The 18035-nt window shown below is 38.6% G+C and overlaps 1 protein-coding gene across 13 annotated transcripts in view; it reads right to left on the bottom strand.

The window, feature by feature from the left end:
• The window catches only part of IRAG2 (inositol 1,4,5-triphosphate receptor associated 2), a 110032-nt gene that overhangs the window by 13214 nt on the left and 78783 nt on the right, over nt 1-18035 (bottom strand). For all 13 annotated transcript variants that reach the window (XM_055572106.1, XM_055572154.1, XM_055572088.1 and 10 more), the window contains 9 exons: nt 16927-16973; nt 16757-16821; nt 16121-16228; nt 12448-12518; nt 9306-9363; nt 6050-6104; nt 5937-5964; nt 5533-5673; nt 2217-2351 (listed from right to left, as the gene is read on the bottom strand). In XM_055572106.1, the coding sequence (XP_055428081.1) occupies nt 2217-2351; nt 5533-5673; nt 5937-5964; nt 6050-6104; nt 9306-9363; nt 12448-12518; nt 16121-16228; nt 16757-16821; nt 16927-16973 (708 nt within the window). The remainder of the gene's footprint in view (nt 1-2216; nt 2352-5532; nt 5674-5936; nt 5965-6049; nt 6105-9305; nt 9364-12447; nt 12519-16120; nt 16229-16756; nt 16822-16926; nt 16974-18035) is intronic.

The raw sequence follows: 18035 nt of genomic DNA, 5'->3' as shown, positions 1-18035 counted from the left end.
AGTGGGTATGAAGTGGTGTATCATTATGGTTTTGATTTTCAATTCGCTAACAATTAAGCATCTTCTCATGTGCTTATTGGCCATTTGTATAATTTCTTTAGGGAAATGTCTATTCAAGTCTTATTTGCATTTTTAACTGGATTGCTTATCTTTCTGTTGCTAAGTTGCAAGCATTCTTGACATATTCTGGATGTATGTGCATATATGCTCAGTCTCAGTCATGTACAACTCTTTGCGTCCCCATGGACTGTAGCCTACCAGACTCATCTGTTCATGGAATTTTCCAGGCCAGAATACTGGAATGGACAGCCTTTCCCTTCTCCAGGGTATCTTCCCAACCCGGGGATCAAACCCAGGTCTCCCACATTGCAGGCGGATTCTTTACCAGCTGAGCCAAAGAGAAGCCCAAGAATACTGGAGTGGGTAGCTTATCCCTTCTCCAGAAGATTTTCCCAACCCAGGAATTGAACCAGCGTCTTCTACTTTGCAGGCAGATTCTTTAGCAACTGAGCTATCAGGGAAGCCCATATTCTAGAAACTAGACCCTTATTAGATATATGACCTTCAAATATTTTCTTTCCTTCCATCAGCAGTTTCTTTTTGGACATGTTAAGTTTAAGCTGTCTATCAAACTTCCAAGTGGAAGTGCTATGTCAACAGTAGCAGATTCTAGTCTAAAACTCATGGCAGATGTTTAGGATAAGTGTGTGAGTTGGGGAGTCATCAGTTGACTAGATGGGATAGTACCAGGATTGAGTGATGATGGAGATCAGACGCGTAAAGGTAAAGCCGTGGGGTCCATCAAGATTAATAAGGCTGGGAGAAAGGATGGGACCCATAAAGGAGCCTGGAAAGGTCCATGATGATTCATGATGTAGAGAAAAAAACCAGGGGATTGTGGTACTTGGAAGCCAAATGTCAAGAGTGTTTCCAGGAGGAGGAAGAGCTTAGCCATATTGAACATAGCAGACAGGTTAAGAAAAAAGAGTAAGTTAAGGCTGACTAGAGTAAATTTCAGAGATGACAGGAGAGAAATTGGAAACTGTGAGTTCAGTTCTATTGAGGAAATTTGCTAAAAATGGGAACAGAGAAACAAGGTGGTAACCAAAAGAGAAAGAGTGAAAAATTTTCTGTGTATGCTTTGTGTTATTTTTCCTGTTTTAAAGACAAAGTATTTAAGTATTTGTGTGCTGATGAGAATGATTTGATAGAGGGGGGAAAAACTGGAGATGAAAGACTGCAGGGAGAATTGTGGCCCAGATTCTGAGCAAACTGAAAGGAATGGGCTCTTGCATAGAGGTGGGATGGTTAGCCTTGGATAGGAGAAAACTCATCTTTGGTACTAGGAAGGAAGGCAATGTTGAGTGTTTAGATGCTTGTAGGTTCAAAGCTTTTGGTAGATTCCTTCTGACTGCCTCAAATTTCCTATTGAATTAGGAAGCAAAGTCATCCTTTGACAGAGAAGGTAGGAGAGGACAGGATGGGGATTTCAGGGGAAAGGGAAAGTATGAAATTGATATATAGAAGAGAAGCAGGGTGAATGATAGGAAGCCCCAAGGACCACTTAAGATTTGTGATGAATTTCAAGAGAACTCAGTCAGCAAAAGGGTGTGAGGTTTTCCAGCTATGCAGGCATGAGCAGGTAAAGAAGTGTATTAAACAAGATTGTAGATTTTCTAAATAAATGAATAAAACAAGAGAGGTAAAATTGTTGAGAGTTCATGCAAGAGAGTGAATGTCATGTTTGACCATGGAATTTAAGCTTGGTCAGGAAAGAAGAGAGATCAACAATAAAGTGAAAGACACTTTAGGTGTGAGGGAGGAGAGACTGATAAAAGAACTAAATATTCATCTTCATAGTAGGAAACAAATAAATATCTAAAACTGTAAATAAATCACTAAGTGATAGTATAGACATATTATTTAGAGATATGAATATAACACATCTGTTTAGGTATAGATTCAAAAACTTAAAATCTTCCCCAGAACTTCCCACAAAGAAATTTTGAAAAAAAAAAAATCTACTTCTCTCTGAATAAGTATGAGAAGATCCATAAACAAGAATCTTTATTGCTGCACTGTTTAAAAGCACAAAATACCAAAAATATTCTGAAATGGTCAAATAGAGTACTTTCCTAGAAATACAATCCATAATGTTACAGATAATAAATCCTTTCAGTAATTTCATTGTAACTAGAAAAATGGAGACAAATTACCTGATTAATGGCTCCCAACATCTCAGCCCTACTGGCCACTCGTGTTGTGCACTGGCTGAGGAACGTTATACTCTTCTCCAGCTTCTTAATGATTTCCTGGGCCTGGCTGTCATCTTCACAAAGAGATGTTAAAGACTGCACAGAAAGTAAAGTATTAGAAAGTATCAAACCCAAGTATTCAGCAAGTGATTCTCATGCTGACTATGTTGTAAATGCAGATGACTCTATTATCTCCATGGAAGGTGAAAAGCAGCAGTAAAGACAAATAATGAATGCCACTGAAATATTACGATCTTTGTTGGCTATCAAGTAGACCTATGGAGGTGTTCATAAAGTCTGTTATACAATTTTGATCTCCTCCACTTTAACTTCCAAATTTGCCACTCTTTCATGTGTGTTTATATCTTTCTTCTACAGTTAATGGGATGGGATATAATTAATTGGCAGTGGTAAAGAAATTATTCCTATAAATGAATGCACTATATGAAGAACCTAGTTTGAACTTGTAAGAAAAGTAGGAAAAACACTCAAATTATATTTGACACTGACCACTATATTTGCTCTTCCATTGATAACAAGGTGAGCCTAGGCTGGTTATGTAAGTAGGCCTTTATTACCTTATGAATATTTATCTCAAACCTGTGCCATTGATCTAAGATGATGGCTTTCCTAAGGCTTTCCTGATGAAAAGCCATTTGTCTCACTGTCCATACTAGTCAAATCAATTAACAAATCAATATAATCTCTATTAAAATCCCAGTGGATTTTTTTTTTTTGCAGAAACAGAAAAATTCATTCTGAAATTCATATGGCATCTCAAAGGACTCTGAAGAGCAAAAAAATTTTGAAAACAAAAGTACAAAGCTAAAGCTACCCCATGTCTTGGTTTCAAAGCACATTACAAAGCTACAGTAACCGAAATAGTATGGTATTGGCATAAAGGCAGACCAATAGAACAGAATAGCAGGCCCAGAAATAAACCTACACATGGTCAAATGGTCATATGGTCAAATGATCTTTGACAAGGGTGCCAAGACTACAAAATGGAGAAAGAAAAGTCTCTTTAATAAAAGATGCTGGAAAACTGCAAAACAGTAAAGTTGGACTCTTATTTTACGTTATATACAAAAATCAATCCAAAATGGATTGAAGACCCCAAACTATATAATGCTAGAAGATAACTCTAGAAGAAAACCATAGTGGAAAAGCTTCCTGACAATGGAGTTGGCAATGATTTCTTGAATATGATACCAAAAGCATAGACAACAAAAGCAGGAGTAGACAAAGAGCACTACATCAAACTTACAAACTTTTGTGCATCATAGGACATAATCAACAGAATGAAGAGGCAACCCATGGAATGGGAGAAAATATTTGCAAATCATATCTATTACTTTAATTTTGGCAAAGGACTTGAATAGACATGCTCCAAAGATGATACACAAATGGCCAGTAAGCATATGAAAGATGCTTCAAATATAATCATCAGAAATGCAAGTCAAAACCACAATGAGATATCACCTTGCACCTATTAGAATAGCTACTATTAGAAATCAGAAAATAACATGCTGGCCAAGATATAGAGAAACTGGAACCTTGGTACATTGTTAGTAGGACTGTAAAATGGTGTAACCACTGTGCAAAACAGTATGGTGACTCCTCAAAAACTTAAGAAATAGAACTCTATATGAGCCAGCAATCTAACATCTGGGCATATTTCTAAAGGAATCGAAAGCAGGGTCTTGAAGAGATATTTGCACACCAATCAGATCAGATCAGATCAGTCACTCAGTCCTGTCCAACTCTTTGCGACCCCATGAATTGCAGCACACCAATATTCATAGCAAAAATGTTCAATGTTCACAACAGTCAAGAGGTGGAAACAACTCAAATGTCCATCAATAAACAAATGGATAAACAAAATGTGGTCTATGCATACAATGGAATATTTTGTTCAGCTTTAAAGGAAGGAAATCCTGCCACATGCTACAACATGGATGAACTCTGAGGACATTATGTTAATAAAAATAAGTCAGTTACAAAAAGACAAATACTGTATGATTCCACTCACATAAGCTATCTAAAGTAGTCAGATTCACAGACACAGAAAATAGAATGGTGATTACCAGGGCCTGAGAGAAGGGAAAAGGGGGGAGTAGTTCAGTGGACATAGAGTTTCAGTAAGCAAGATGAGAAAGTTCTGAAGCTCTGTTTCATATCACTGTGAATATATTCAATACTACTAATGTACACTTAAAATTGTTATTATGGTAAATTTTACATTATGTGTTTTTCAAACCACAATAAAAACAGAACATGTTTTCTTTATTTTTCTTTTTCAAAAACTAACCATTTTAATTTTCCAACCCATCTGTTATTTATGGTGACTTCACAAAATAGAATAGTAGCTATTACATTTCTGTGTACCTTCCAGAAGGGTCTGCCCATTATCTAACAAGACTGAAATCAGTCACCATCCTCTTTTCTCAGTTAATTCAATGGAAATGGCCTTTGGATTATCTTCTTTGAAGCTTAAAATTGTTTTCTGCTTATTCTTCTACCTGAAAACTATTTGAAGATCTAGAGAGATGGCAGAAGATTCACATAACTGCTTTAAAGCACATTTGTTTGTTTTACTGCTTACACCCTTCTATTGGTGAACCTTTTATCTTAGCTTGATTGTGACTTCTTACCTCTTATTTAATTCACATTTGAGTCAGACAGGGTTTGGTACCTGGTGATAGTTTTAGTTATACAAATAAACTCATGAAGTTTTGAAAACTTAATTAATAATATAACAAACCTATAGTTCCCAACAAAGGTTCATCTAGTCAAGGCTATGGTTTTTCCTGTGGTCATGTATGGATGTGAGAGTTGGACTGTGAAGAAGGCTGAGCGCCGAAGAATTGATACTTTTGAACTGTGGTGTTGGAGAAGACTCTTGAGAGTCCCTTGGACTGCAAGGAGATCCAACCAGTCCATTTTGAAGGAGATCAGCCCTGCGATTTCTTTGGAAGGAATGATGCTAAAGCTGAAACTCCAGTACTTTGGCCACCTCATGCAAAGAGATGACTCATTGGAAAAGACTCTGATGCTGGGAGGGATTGGGGGCAGGAGGAGAAGGGGACGACAGAGGATGAGATGGCTGGATGGCATCACTGACTCAATGGACATGAGTCTGAGTGAACTCCGGGAGTTGGTGATGGACAGGGAGGCCTGGTGTGCTGCGATTCATGGGGTCGCAGAGTCGGACACGACTGAGTGACTGATCTGATCTGATCTGATCTGACAGTTCCCAAATGTTTAGGGTTCTTACCTCTAACAGTTTTAAACAGTTAGCGATTTCTTTCTTCAAATTTTCTTCGGCCAAGTCACGGGATCTTTCTTCAAGCTTCACTCTTTTCTCCAAGGTGAACCAGTCACATTTAAATCCCAAAGATAATCTGAGAAATTCGGCCTATTGTCAAAATAATGTGAAGGTGAGGGGAGAACGTTGGATGTAGTCAAATATGTCAGCTTAATACCAAATTACACTGAAGCATATCTTTCTCCTCCCAGTGACATAATCCTGGCATGCATGAGCTTTACCTGTACTTTGTCATGGCCAAGCCAAAAGACAACACACGTAGGACAGCTTATGAAAAAGCATACAGGGACTGTAGGCAAGTGATTCTGAAACACTTTTTTTATTAAAGAAAAAAATATTTGCTTGAAACTTACCTCTACCTCCTTCTCATTAGCAGAAGTGCTACAGAATAAGAGAAAGAACTTATTCAAACATAGTTCAACAGAAATGCAAAAAATGTGAGCATGCTGTAAGAGGAAGAACTTACTTGTCACTTTGTCTAAAGTTAACCGACTTCACAGGAAGAGAGGAAAGAGCAGCACCTATTAAAGACAATAGAACAGTATTTGGTTAAAAAGGATTAACAGCTAAGGGCACATTCAACCAAACGTTGTTATTAAACAAAGGTATTTCATTGACATATGTCTGAGAAGCTTGCCAGCTAATAATGCATGTATGCATGCTCAGTCGCTCAGTCATGTCTGACTCTTTGTGATCCCATGGACTGCAGCTCACCAGGCTTCTCTGTCCATGGGATTCTCCAGGCAAGAACACTGGAGTGGGTAGACATTTTCTCCCCCAGGGGATCTTGCCAACCCAGGGATTGATTCTTTGTCTCCTGCATTGGCAGGAAGATCCTTTACCACTGAGCCACCTGGGATGTCCCTCAGCTAATAATACATCTGCTTAAATATTAATATAAGATAATGTTGTGCTATGTTATGCTTTGGGGATTATGATGATGTTAAAATTATTGGCTCACATTTTAGCATATGAATAGTCTTTGAAACCTGAAGATGTCTCAGAATCATGGGACAGCCCAGTTTGTTCTTCCTGTATTTGAATGTTTATTTAATTCCATGGTTAAATGCATACCTTCCTCTGGTACCCTGGTCCTCCTACAGATCAAGGGTTTAAAAGCAGCAACAACAAGAAGAGTAATGATTCTAGTAGTAATAATATTAATAGTATAATAATAATAGTAACAATAACAGCAAGAATAAACATGATTGTTGTTGTTGTTGTTCAGTGGCTAAGTCATGTCTGACTCGTTGCAACCCCATGGACTGCAGCACTCCAGGCTTCCCTATTCTTCACAATCTCTTTGAGTTTGCTCAAACTCATGTCCACCGAGTCAATGATGCTATCTAACCATCTCATCCTCTATCATCCCTTTCTCCTCTTTCCTTCAATCTTTCCCAGCATCAGGTCTTTTCCAATGAGTTAGCTCTTTGCATTAGGAGGCCAGTATAAATATGATATCCCAATCATTTCCCACAGGTTTACTATAGGCCAGTCCCAGAACAAGACTCTTTACACATATTAATGATACTCGTCACTATTTTGCAAAGAACACAATATTAGTTATTAAGAGCGTTAGATTTAGAGTTGAAAAAACCTAGTTTAAATCCTAGCTTTTGTGGACAAAGAATGTCACCTGTCATTCCAGTAAACAAAAGATGTTGTTGCCATCAAGCCATTGGGGATTTAAGATGGAGAAAAGCAGGATATTGGCCCTAGACAGTTAAGGTGCATATCAAAGGAATGATTGTAATAAGTTCAGACTCTTGTATCTTCCCATGCACAGAAAAGTGCTAAATTTATTAACTTGAGATGTCTGGTTTTTTTACAGTTAGCAGTAGTCTTTCGATGCTGGATGGCCTGGTGATTTTTTGTTGTTTTGTTTTTTGGCAAAACTCCTATATATCCTGTCTCTTCCTTTACCTCTTTGGAGCAGTTCCTCAGAGCTGAGAAGCTATATCCCAGGCTTAAGTCCTTAATAAATCTACCAGATAAAATGTGATTCTCAAAGTTTAGGTTGTGCTTTTTTTTTTTCAGTCAATACTTTGATCCTTATAATTAAGTTACTTGGAACAAGTAGTCACAACATCATCAAACCATCCACAAAATAAGGATTATTTTTCTATAGTAGTTTTTAATGAGAACTTTCATCAGGTACTTTTCTAAGTGCTTTTTACATCATTTACTCAATCCTCACAGCCAGCCTTCTGTGGTAGGTTCTTTTCTTACCTACAATTTATAGGCTATGAAACTGAATCCCAGCTTACGTATTTCAAACAGGCACTTGGGAGAACTAAATGGAACTATGCACATAAAGAATTTTGCCTAGTACTTAGCACAGTCTATTCATAAAGGGTACATTGATTTTTGAAAGTGAAGGTGAAAGTTGCTCAGTCATGTCCGACTCTTTGTGACCCCATGGACTATACTTGTCCATGGAATTCTCCAGGCCAGAATACTGGAGTGGGTAGTTATTCCCTTTTCCAGGGTAACTTCTCAACCCAGGGATTGAACCCAGGTCTGCCGCATTGCAGGCAGATTCTTTACCAGCTGAGCCACCAGGGAAGCCCAAGAATACCGGAGTGGGTAGCCTATCTCTTCTAAAGAGGATCTTCCTGACCCAGGAATCAAACAGGGGTCTCCTGCATTGCAGGCAGGTTCTTTACCAGCTGAGCTACCAGGGAAATGGCAAACCACCCCAGTATTCTTGCCTAGAGAATTCCATTGACAGAGGAGCCTGGTGGGCTACAGTTCATGGGGTCGCAAGAGTCAGACACAACTTACCGACTAAACCACCAACACATTGCTTTTTACTCATCATTTCCACTTTGCAAATGAGGAAATTAAGACTCAGGTTAAACAACTTTCCAAAGTCACAGCAAGTAACAGAGTGACTGAGCATAGTCTTTGATTTCCAAAGGCAGAACTCTATCCACTGTTCCATCCTAACAGGAAGATGGGGAGAGAAGCAAATTAACACTCATTCTTTAAATATTGGCTTATTTGCTTTTAGATGGGACAATAAAAAACGGTCTTAGATTAGAGCTGCTGAGAGTTCCCTACTAACATTGGCATTTTTTAAAATATTTATTTATTTGGCTACATGGGGTGTTAGTGGTGGCACACAGGATCTTCGGTCTTCCTTAAGGCATGCAGTAGGTTTAGTTGAGGCATGGAAACTCTTAGCTGTGCCATGTGGGATCTAGTTCCCTGACCAGGAATTGAACCCAGGCCCCCTGCACTGGGAGTGTGGAGTTTTGGCCACTGATCATCAGGAAGTCCCAACACTGGCACAGCTTTTAGTTCACAATAGGGCACTAGTTATTACCAGACCTTTAGGCTTGACAGGCAATGCAATGTAAATATGGCATTCTGAAAATGATACAAATTGAATCAAAATTAGTTCTATTTGGCTGGTCTTATCTACAGATGCAGAGTTATAGGGGGCTCCCCAGGTGGCTCAGATGGTAAAGAATCTGCCTGCAATGCAGGAGACTCAGGTTCAGTCCCTAGGTCAGGAAGATCCCCTGGAGAAGAAAATGGCAACCCACTCCAGTATTCTTGTCTGAAGAATCCCATGGACATAGGAGCCTGGTAGGCTCAAGTCCATAGGGTCGCAAAGAGTTGGCTTGCCATATCTTTGCTGAGAAAGATCTCTCCCATAAAACCTACCAGCAGGTAACAAAAGTTAATGTGGGGGGTTGGAAGAGAACATTCCTTACCTCCTGCAGCACATTCTTTTCTGTGCTCATCAATTGTTTTGGGGTCCTTTTTGGCTTCCTAAAAACATAAGAAGATTTTATTGCTGTACATACAGTGGAAATCCTTCATATGCAATCATTTTTTGGCTTCCTGTCCTCTCCTGCCCTACCCTGTTCAAAAACAAACTATGCCATGAACTGTGTTAGGGATTAAGAAAAGAGGACTGGCTCCAAGGGGGTTTCCAGTCTAGTTGAGGCATAAAAAAAAAACAGAAATACCTGAAAAGCTGCAAATGTGATACCAATTACCACAAAGAAGACTAGGATTAAGTGCCTGCCAAATGAGATACAAATATATGCTTTGCAAAGGGAGGAGAGACACATATGGCTTGAGAAGCATGGAATGTCTCTGCAGGCAAAGAACAAGTTGGAGCTTGAGGGAGAGGCGGGACTGAATGAATGAAAAGGGGGTGGTAATCTAGGACTTTCACACGCAGCATTCCAAATGGGTTGTTGGGGAAATTTTGACAAACTAACTGCTAAAATGAGACTCAGATGTAGGGAATGGACATGCGGATACAGGGGTAGAAGGGGAGAGTGGGATGACTTGGGAGATTAGGACTGACATATATACAGTACCATGTGTAAACTAGCCAGTGGAAGGAATCTGCTGTATAACACAGGGAGCTTAACTGAGTGCTCTGTGATGACCTAGGAGGTGGGATGGGGAAGGAGTGGGAGGGAGGTCTAAGAGGGAAGGGATCTATGCATGTATACAGCTGATTCACTTCATTGTACAGCAGAAACTAACAGAACATTGTAAAGCAATTATACTTCAAAAAAAAAATATTGTGCTGTTTGGCTTTTCCTCCATCTGAATATACTCTAAGGTCACTGATCAACTGTCCTACAAAGGCATCTATGCAACAAGAATCCCCGCTATAGCAGTTGTATTCCACTGCCTGGGGAAATCTAAAGGAGAAGCTATAGGTTACAATTATTTTCGGATAATTATTATTCAACATTCTCAAAATTTTTCCATATTTCCTTATTTTGGTCAAGACAGATTTCCTTCGTAGGGCCCTGGATACCACATCACATCATTTTTGGACAATTGAAACTAAGATTTTGATAAAATATAACAAGCGCAATAATGCAAGTAAAACACTGGATCATTTGTATCAATTAATTTTTTTTAATCCTCTCTTAATCCTATGATGTCGTCCGGTGATGTCATTTTCCTCTTCTGTGCTTCCTGGCTATGCTTCTTCTGGGAAGAGTTGGCCAATGTTGGACACTGTTGAAGAGCTGTTCCAGTTCTTCATCTCCCATTTGTGATCTGTGAACTACTCTGCCCCTGCACCCAATGCTCCTAGGAACATGCCCTCCCCAGTTATCAGTGACCTCCCTACTGCTAAACCCAATGAATAATTTTCAGTCAGTATCTTACTTAAGCTCACTGTAGCATCTAAAATGATCTAGAATCACCTTCTTGAAGGTTTTTCAGCCCTTGGCTTCCCTTTCCTTATGTCCACCAATCACTACAATAGCTCCTTCTCCGTCTCCTTTGCCACTGGCCTTCTCTTATTTGACACTGGAATCATCAAGAGTCCATTATCCTCTGTTCTCTCTCTCTGCCTGCCCTCCTTTCTTGGGAAATCTCATCCACATGCTTGGTTTTTTGCTGATAATTCACAAATATATCTCTGTCCCCAAAGTCCCATTGATGAGTTTATGAATATGGGTATATAGCTTATCTATAAAATTTCCTTAAAGGGTGTTGATGATATCACATATCAACCTGAAACTTGACTTATCTCAAATTAATTAAATTTACCCCACAAATTCTTCTTACTCTTTCCCTCTCTCATGCTGTTCTACTCATTCTGTAAGTTAAGCTGTAAACCTGAGTATTTACCTTTTCCCAGGCCCCTGATTATCAGTCACTATGTACTGTGAATGTTATTCCATAAATATCTCTCAAATAAGCCTCATTTTTTTCATTGTCACTAAATTCATACTATCTTCATATCTTGCCTGAATCATTCCAATAGCATTCTAACCAGTCCCCTACTTCCATTACTACATTTTCTAATCCATTATTTAAGTTTTTTCTTTTTCTTTTTGAAATGAGAAAAAAAAAATGTTTTCTTGAAAGACTACTGTGAAAGACTGCTGCTGCTGCTGCTGCTGCTAAGTCGCTTCACTCACGTCTGACTCTGTGCGACCCCATAGACGGCAGCCCACCAGGCTCCCCCATCCCTGGGATTCTCCAGGCAAGAACACTGGAGTGGGTTGCCATTTCCTTCTCCAATGTATGAAAATGAAAAGTGAAAGTGAAGTTGGTCAGTCGTGTCCGACTCTTAGCGACCCCATGGACTGTGGCCCACAGGCTCCTCCGGCCATGGGATTTTCCAGGCAAGAGTACTGGAGTGGGGTGCCATTGCCTTCTCCAACTATGAAAGACTAGAGGATTTGAATTTTCCTCTGTCCATTTTTTAAGAAGAGGCAACTATTTTGGGCATGTCTGCTAGCTAACACTACAGTTTAGGTATAATTTATATTACAAAGAATTATTCCAAACCACATATCCAATTACTCTACTCCCTTTAGCATAACATTTTTATCTCATTACTTCAAATGTATACATGTCACAACCTTCTCTCAACCTGGGTTATTAATGAGTCTCTGTTTCTCATAATCAAATAGGCCGAACTAAACAATGTTAGTTTAACTGCAGTCTAATTACTGAGTAATTGTATGTTTCTTCCCTTAATTACAGAATATCTTTAATATAGGTATCACTTTTATTTAGCCTTATTTATTAATGCATTCATTTATGTAAGAGGACTTTAGAGACAGATATTTAGCTTGTTTCCAGTAGACCTTTAATGGATAAATGAGTGAACAAATGCAAGAATGAATGAAAGAAAAACCAGTGTGGAGTCAGGAGGTCCTACCTCTGACTCTACTGTGTGACCCTGGATGCTCTGGCCTCAACTTCTTCATCTATAAAATATTGCTATAACTAAAGTCTATGAACCTCATAATATTTTGAAAGGATAAATTGAAATAATGCTTTTAAGAGTACTTTGCAAACTTAAAGGGCCAGTTCTACCATTGCAATGTGTCATTACTTTTATTGTTAACATGTATATATTACCTGAATCAACATGCTTTTTTCTCCACTCACAGAGCCTTGCAGTTCAATGTTTTCAGGAGCTGGACTTCCGCCTGTGAGAAGGAGGAAACACACCAAACACTGTGGGGCGAGGAGGGTTACAAGGAAAAGAGGAAGAAATACTGAGGGTGGCAATGTGGGCAGACACCTAAGAGGCAAAGGGTTTAATGTGTGTTCCCAAAGAAGCCAGCCATGCAAAATTTCTTAACAAATGAATATTTGTATAAATCATTATCAAGTACATTACAGTACAAATAGATACAGGGAAATTACCAAAAGGAATGGCATAAATTAAAAGTGTGAATACAAATGCTTGTGCCATACAAATACTTGTATGGCCTTCAAATAATAGGGTTTTTAAACTACTTTTTAAGGCTGATGCTGCTTTTTTAATCAAACACATTACTAGTATAATCATAGGAACAGAATGAAAGAAGGATGAACAATTACTTAGTTGTTGTTGCTTTGTCACTAAATCCTGCCCAATTAGTTTGCTACTCCATGGTCTGTAGCCCGCCAGTCTGCCGGAGTGGGTTGCCATTTCCTTCTCCAGGGGAAACTTCCTGATCCAGGGACTGAACCTGCATGTCCTGCACTGGCAGGTAGATTCTTTACCACTGAGCCAGCTAAGCTGGCTCTTCCCTTACCAGGGTAGCTAGCTTTTTTTAATAGCTTGACAAACATGTTTTAAAAAATTATATATGCAGGGCTGATGACGAAGTATGATATCCTTCCAAAACATAGTATCTTTCTAAGCAAAATGTCATCAAACTAAGATAAAGAGATGCACTTTTAATTTATGCCATTCCTTTTTGTAATTTCTCTGTATTTATTTGTACTGTAATGTACTTGATAATGGAGAAGGCAATGGCACCCCATTCCAGTACTCTTGCCTGGAAAACCCCATGGACGGAGGAGCCTGGTAGGCTGCAGTCCATGGGGTCGCTAAGAGTCGGACACGACTAAGCGACTTCACTTTGACTTTTCACTTTCATGCATTGGAGGAGGAAATGGCAACCCACTCCAGTGTTCTTGCCTGGAGAATCCCATGGACAGAGGAGCCTGGTGGGCTGCCGTCTATGGGGTCGCACAGAGTCGGACACGACTGAAGCGACTTAGCAGCAGCAGCAGCAGCAGCAGTACTTGATAATGATTTTCCTCTTCACATTATCAAGTACATTACAGTACAAATTTAGTTCAGTCCAGACACAAAGGTCAGCAGCAATAGTTAGATTTTGTTTCTTTCTTTTCAAGAAAACAGAATAACTAAAGGATGTACTCAATTTTTAAAATTTATATGGAAATAAGAACAAAATGGTAACTACTATCTTCAAAGACATAAAAATCTTCCCTATGGAAATTTTATATTTAAAAAAATTTTAAGACTGATAGTAGATTCATATGGTCCATAAATCAAAAGTGTAAGATGTTTATCAGTGAAAATTTGTCTCCCATCATGCCCACCAGAAAGCCAGTTTCCTGACTCATAGACAATGTTACTAATTTCTGTCTAGCTTTATAGAGATATTTTATATATGTATTATATGTACAAAAACCTTTTTCTATTTTTTTCACAAATATTTACATGCAATACACAGTGCTTTGTACTCTAGTACTTTTCCCTAAGAAACAATAGTTCTTTGATATTTTTCCAAGAAAAAAGTTCCCTTCTGTATGTTTTACAAATGCATATTAGTATTCCATTACTTGGACATGCCAAAATATGTTAGTCTTCTACTGATAGTTAACTTGTTTCCATTATTTGTTATTACAAACAATACTACAATAAATAAACTTCCATGTATGTCATATAGTATGTGTGTACTTAGATCTACAGGATAAATTCCCAGAAACCAATTATTTTATCATGGGATACATACATTTATGACCAACCTAGACAGCATATCAAAAAGCAGAGACATTACTTTGCCAACAAAGGTCCATCTAGTCAAAGCTATGGTTTTTCCAGTAGTCATGTATGGATGTGAGAGTTGGACTATAAAGAAAGCTGAGCGCCGAAGAATTGATGCTTTTGAACTGTGGTGTTGGAGAAGACTCTTGAGAGTCCCTTGGACAGCAAGGAGATCAACCAGTCCATCCTAAAGGAAATCAGTCCTGAATATTCATTGGAAGGGCTGATGCTGAAGCTGAAACTCCAATACTTTGGCCACCTGATGGGAAGAACTGACTCATTGGAAAAGACCCTGATGCTGGGAAAGATTGAAGGCAGAAGGAGAAGGGGGAAACAGAGGATGACATGGTTGGATGGCATCACTGACTCAATGGATATGAGTTTGAGTAAACTCCAGGAGTTGGCAATGGACAGGGAGGCCTGGTGTGCTGCCGTCCATGGGGCTGCAAAGAGTGGGACATGATTGAGCGGCTGAACTGAAGTGAACTGACGTACATTTAAATTTTGGGTAGATATTGGCAAATTCCTCTCCATACTAATTATAATAATTTACATTCCTTGCAGCAATGGACAAGAATTCTTTTTCTTCCAACAATCTTATCAGAAGTGTGCAAACAAACTGTTCTATCTTTGTCTACATGATAGGTAAAAAATGGTATCCTGGTGTAATTTTAATTAAAATTTTTCTTATTTGGTGTGAGATAGAATGTAAAGATATTCTTCAGTTAAATGAAGGAATGGATTCCATTTCTACAATTTTACAGCTCCTTTAACTTAGCACCTATATCTCAAATTTAATTGACAATTTAACTTTTGATGAATTTTCCTTAATTGACACTTTAGGTAGAAATGGGAGTCTACATTTCCCAAGGGTATCAACTGTAGTGATGCCTAACAGGGAACAGTTGAGAATAACCTCTTTATTTTCAGACTCAAATGGCAGAAAAGGAGGATCTAATGCATTGTCTAGGACTTCCCTGGTGGCTCAGACGGTAAAGCGTCTACGATGCAGGAGACCCAGGTTCGATCCCTGGGTTGGGAGGATCCCTTGGAGAAGGAAATGGCAATGCACTCCAGTACTATTGCCTGGAAAATCCCATGGACATGGCATGGCAACTGACTCCAGCCCCTACAGTCCATGGGGTCGCAAAGAGTCGGACACGACTGAGCATTTTCTAGTTAATTTCTGCCTCCTGAGTGGACCATCACTAATCGGTCCATCCTCTTTTCTTTTAATATCCAGTTTTTATTTTATTTAAAAAAATTTTTTGACCATGCTACATAGCACGCAGGATCTGAATTCCCCCACCGGGGAATGAACCATGGCCCCTGCAGTGTAAGCACGGAGTCTTAGTCACTGGACAACCAGAGAAGTCCTGGTCCATCCTTTTAACCCAGTAAATTCTAATGAGGATTCTGAGAATTTCCTAAGTAAGTGATTTCACAACTGCATCACAGCTGAGACTCAGGTGTGTCCAATAAATTTTGGCCATAAGAAGATATTTAAATCCTATTAAAATACATTGTAAGTTTTATTCTAAATATAGAGTTGGGAAAAAGTTGGTAACATTGTCATATATGAAGGCCATGGTCACCTCTTAGAGTTCTTTTCTTCAGACTATGTCTTCAAAATTCTTTTATAAGACAATATTACTCAGCCACTGATGATAGTTAGTCCGCTAGCTTCCAGGTTCGTTTCGTGTTTTAGAATGGAAACTATGCTTGAACCCTTCAACAGCTTACCTTGGGTCTTTGTCACAGCAGAAGCTGATCTTTTATCTTCCTCTTTCTCACAGAGTGGTTTACAGTCAAGGTCACCAGAAGCCATATGCAAAATTTCTGATCCAGAATCTATCAACAGGAAGAAACTAACAGCATGAATACTATGCAAAAGATTATTTGCTTATATCCTTTTCACTTGTATACACCTCAGGAGATCACAAGATATCCAAGCTTATGGTTATAATATTAACATTCTAAAAAAAAAAAAATTAACATTCTAATTTTTTAAAGGAGGTGTTAAATAATATAGCATTTATTGAAATAGAGTACAGCTTTCTGCTTATGGGATCTTTAGTATAATATCCTCAGGTTTTTTCTGTTTCCTCATATTTATTTATTTTTTCCCCAAACTTTAAACTTTTCATTTTGCATTGGGGTATAGCCGATTAACCATGTTGTGATGGTTTCAGATGGACAGCAAAGGAACTCAGCCATACATACACAGGTATCCATTCTCCCCAAAACCTCATTCCCATCCAGGCTGGCACAAAACATTGAGCAGAGCTCCATGCACTGTTCAGAAGGTCCTTGTTGGTTATCCATTTTCAATATAACAGACTAACAGTCTTATTTTTGTATCTTTTCTAATCTACTTACCACTTGAAGTTACAGTACTCTCTGTGGATGAAGTGTGACCAGGAGATGGTAGGGTAGAATATTCCCTGTCAAAAGAGCAGAAGTAGTATTTTTGGAGTGTTGGGTCCAAAGAATTCTCTTAGAAATTATGGAATATGCATCCAAATTCACACACAAACAAACAGGCAAACCTGGATTGGGGCTGGCTCTCAGAACATAAGTATTCAACACCATTCTCCTTAAGGGAAAAAAAAGAGAGAGAGAGAGAGAGAGAGAGAGAAATAAGTTTAACAATTTGACATTTTCCATTCCAGAGAGGTTGTGTTAAGCAAATATTTTCATACAGTTTTAAATGAACCCATATTTGCTTTGCTCTTTTGGAGAGGATATGGGAATGTGATGCTATAGGGCAGATGGATATACATACTTACTCAAAGCTGTACTTTCAAAAAAAGTCCAATTTTAACTATACTTACAAGTCCAATATTCAAATAAAATATAAATTCTTGGGCAAAACAAATTCTAATCTTAAAGGGCAGACAGAGTTTCTATCATGAACTTAAATTTTCTTTAAACAGAACTAGGTGGGCATTCTAGGTGGGCATGAAACAACATTTCTATTTATGGAACTATTACTCAACCTAAAACTTTTGACCTGTTGATTTAAAAATGGTTCTCAATTTTCTAACTAGATCCATAATACATTTAAAGTTTATCCAAGTCTCAAAGTTCTGAGGGATTATATCTATGTCAGCTCCTCTTATTTGGGGCTCAAAAAGAGCTTTAACACAATTGTGGTCCCCCTACCCACCCCCCCAAAAAAATTTGTGGTCCCAGTCTGCCAGGGTAAGTATTTGAAAGTCTCATTTGAGCTTTGTAATCTCCATCGAGTTCCTAGTTTGGAGGGAACTTTAGATTAGGTTTACTGATTCTCTTTCAAAAAAAAAAAAAAAGCAGTGGGAACATAGATTCACTTTTTGCTGTTGTTATTTAGTCGCTAAGTCATATCCAACTCTTTGCAACCCCATGGACTGTATCCTGCCAGGCTTCTCTGTCCTTGGGGTTTCCCAGACAAGAATACTGGAGTGGGTAACTATTTCCTTCTCCAGGGGATGTTCTCAACCCAGGGATCAAGCCCATATGTTCTGCTTGGCAGGCAGATGCTTTACCACTGACCCACCTGGGAAGCCCCAGATTCACTTATTCTCTTTCAAAAAATACAGTGGGAACACGGGTTCCTCTTTAATAAAAAGTTCTACTAATAAATATATTTTATTATTATTTGATTTATTTAGGAAAA

This window comes from Bubalus kerabau, chromosome 1 (assembly GCF_029407905.1).
Source record: "Bubalus kerabau isolate K-KA32 ecotype Philippines breed swamp buffalo chromosome 1, PCC_UOA_SB_1v2, whole genome shotgun sequence".
NCBI lineage: Eukaryota > Metazoa > Chordata > Mammalia > Artiodactyla > Bovidae > Bubalus > Bubalus kerabau.
The sequence above is the reverse complement of the archived record's forward strand: the minus strand, read 5'-3'. Positions and strand labels throughout refer to the sequence as shown.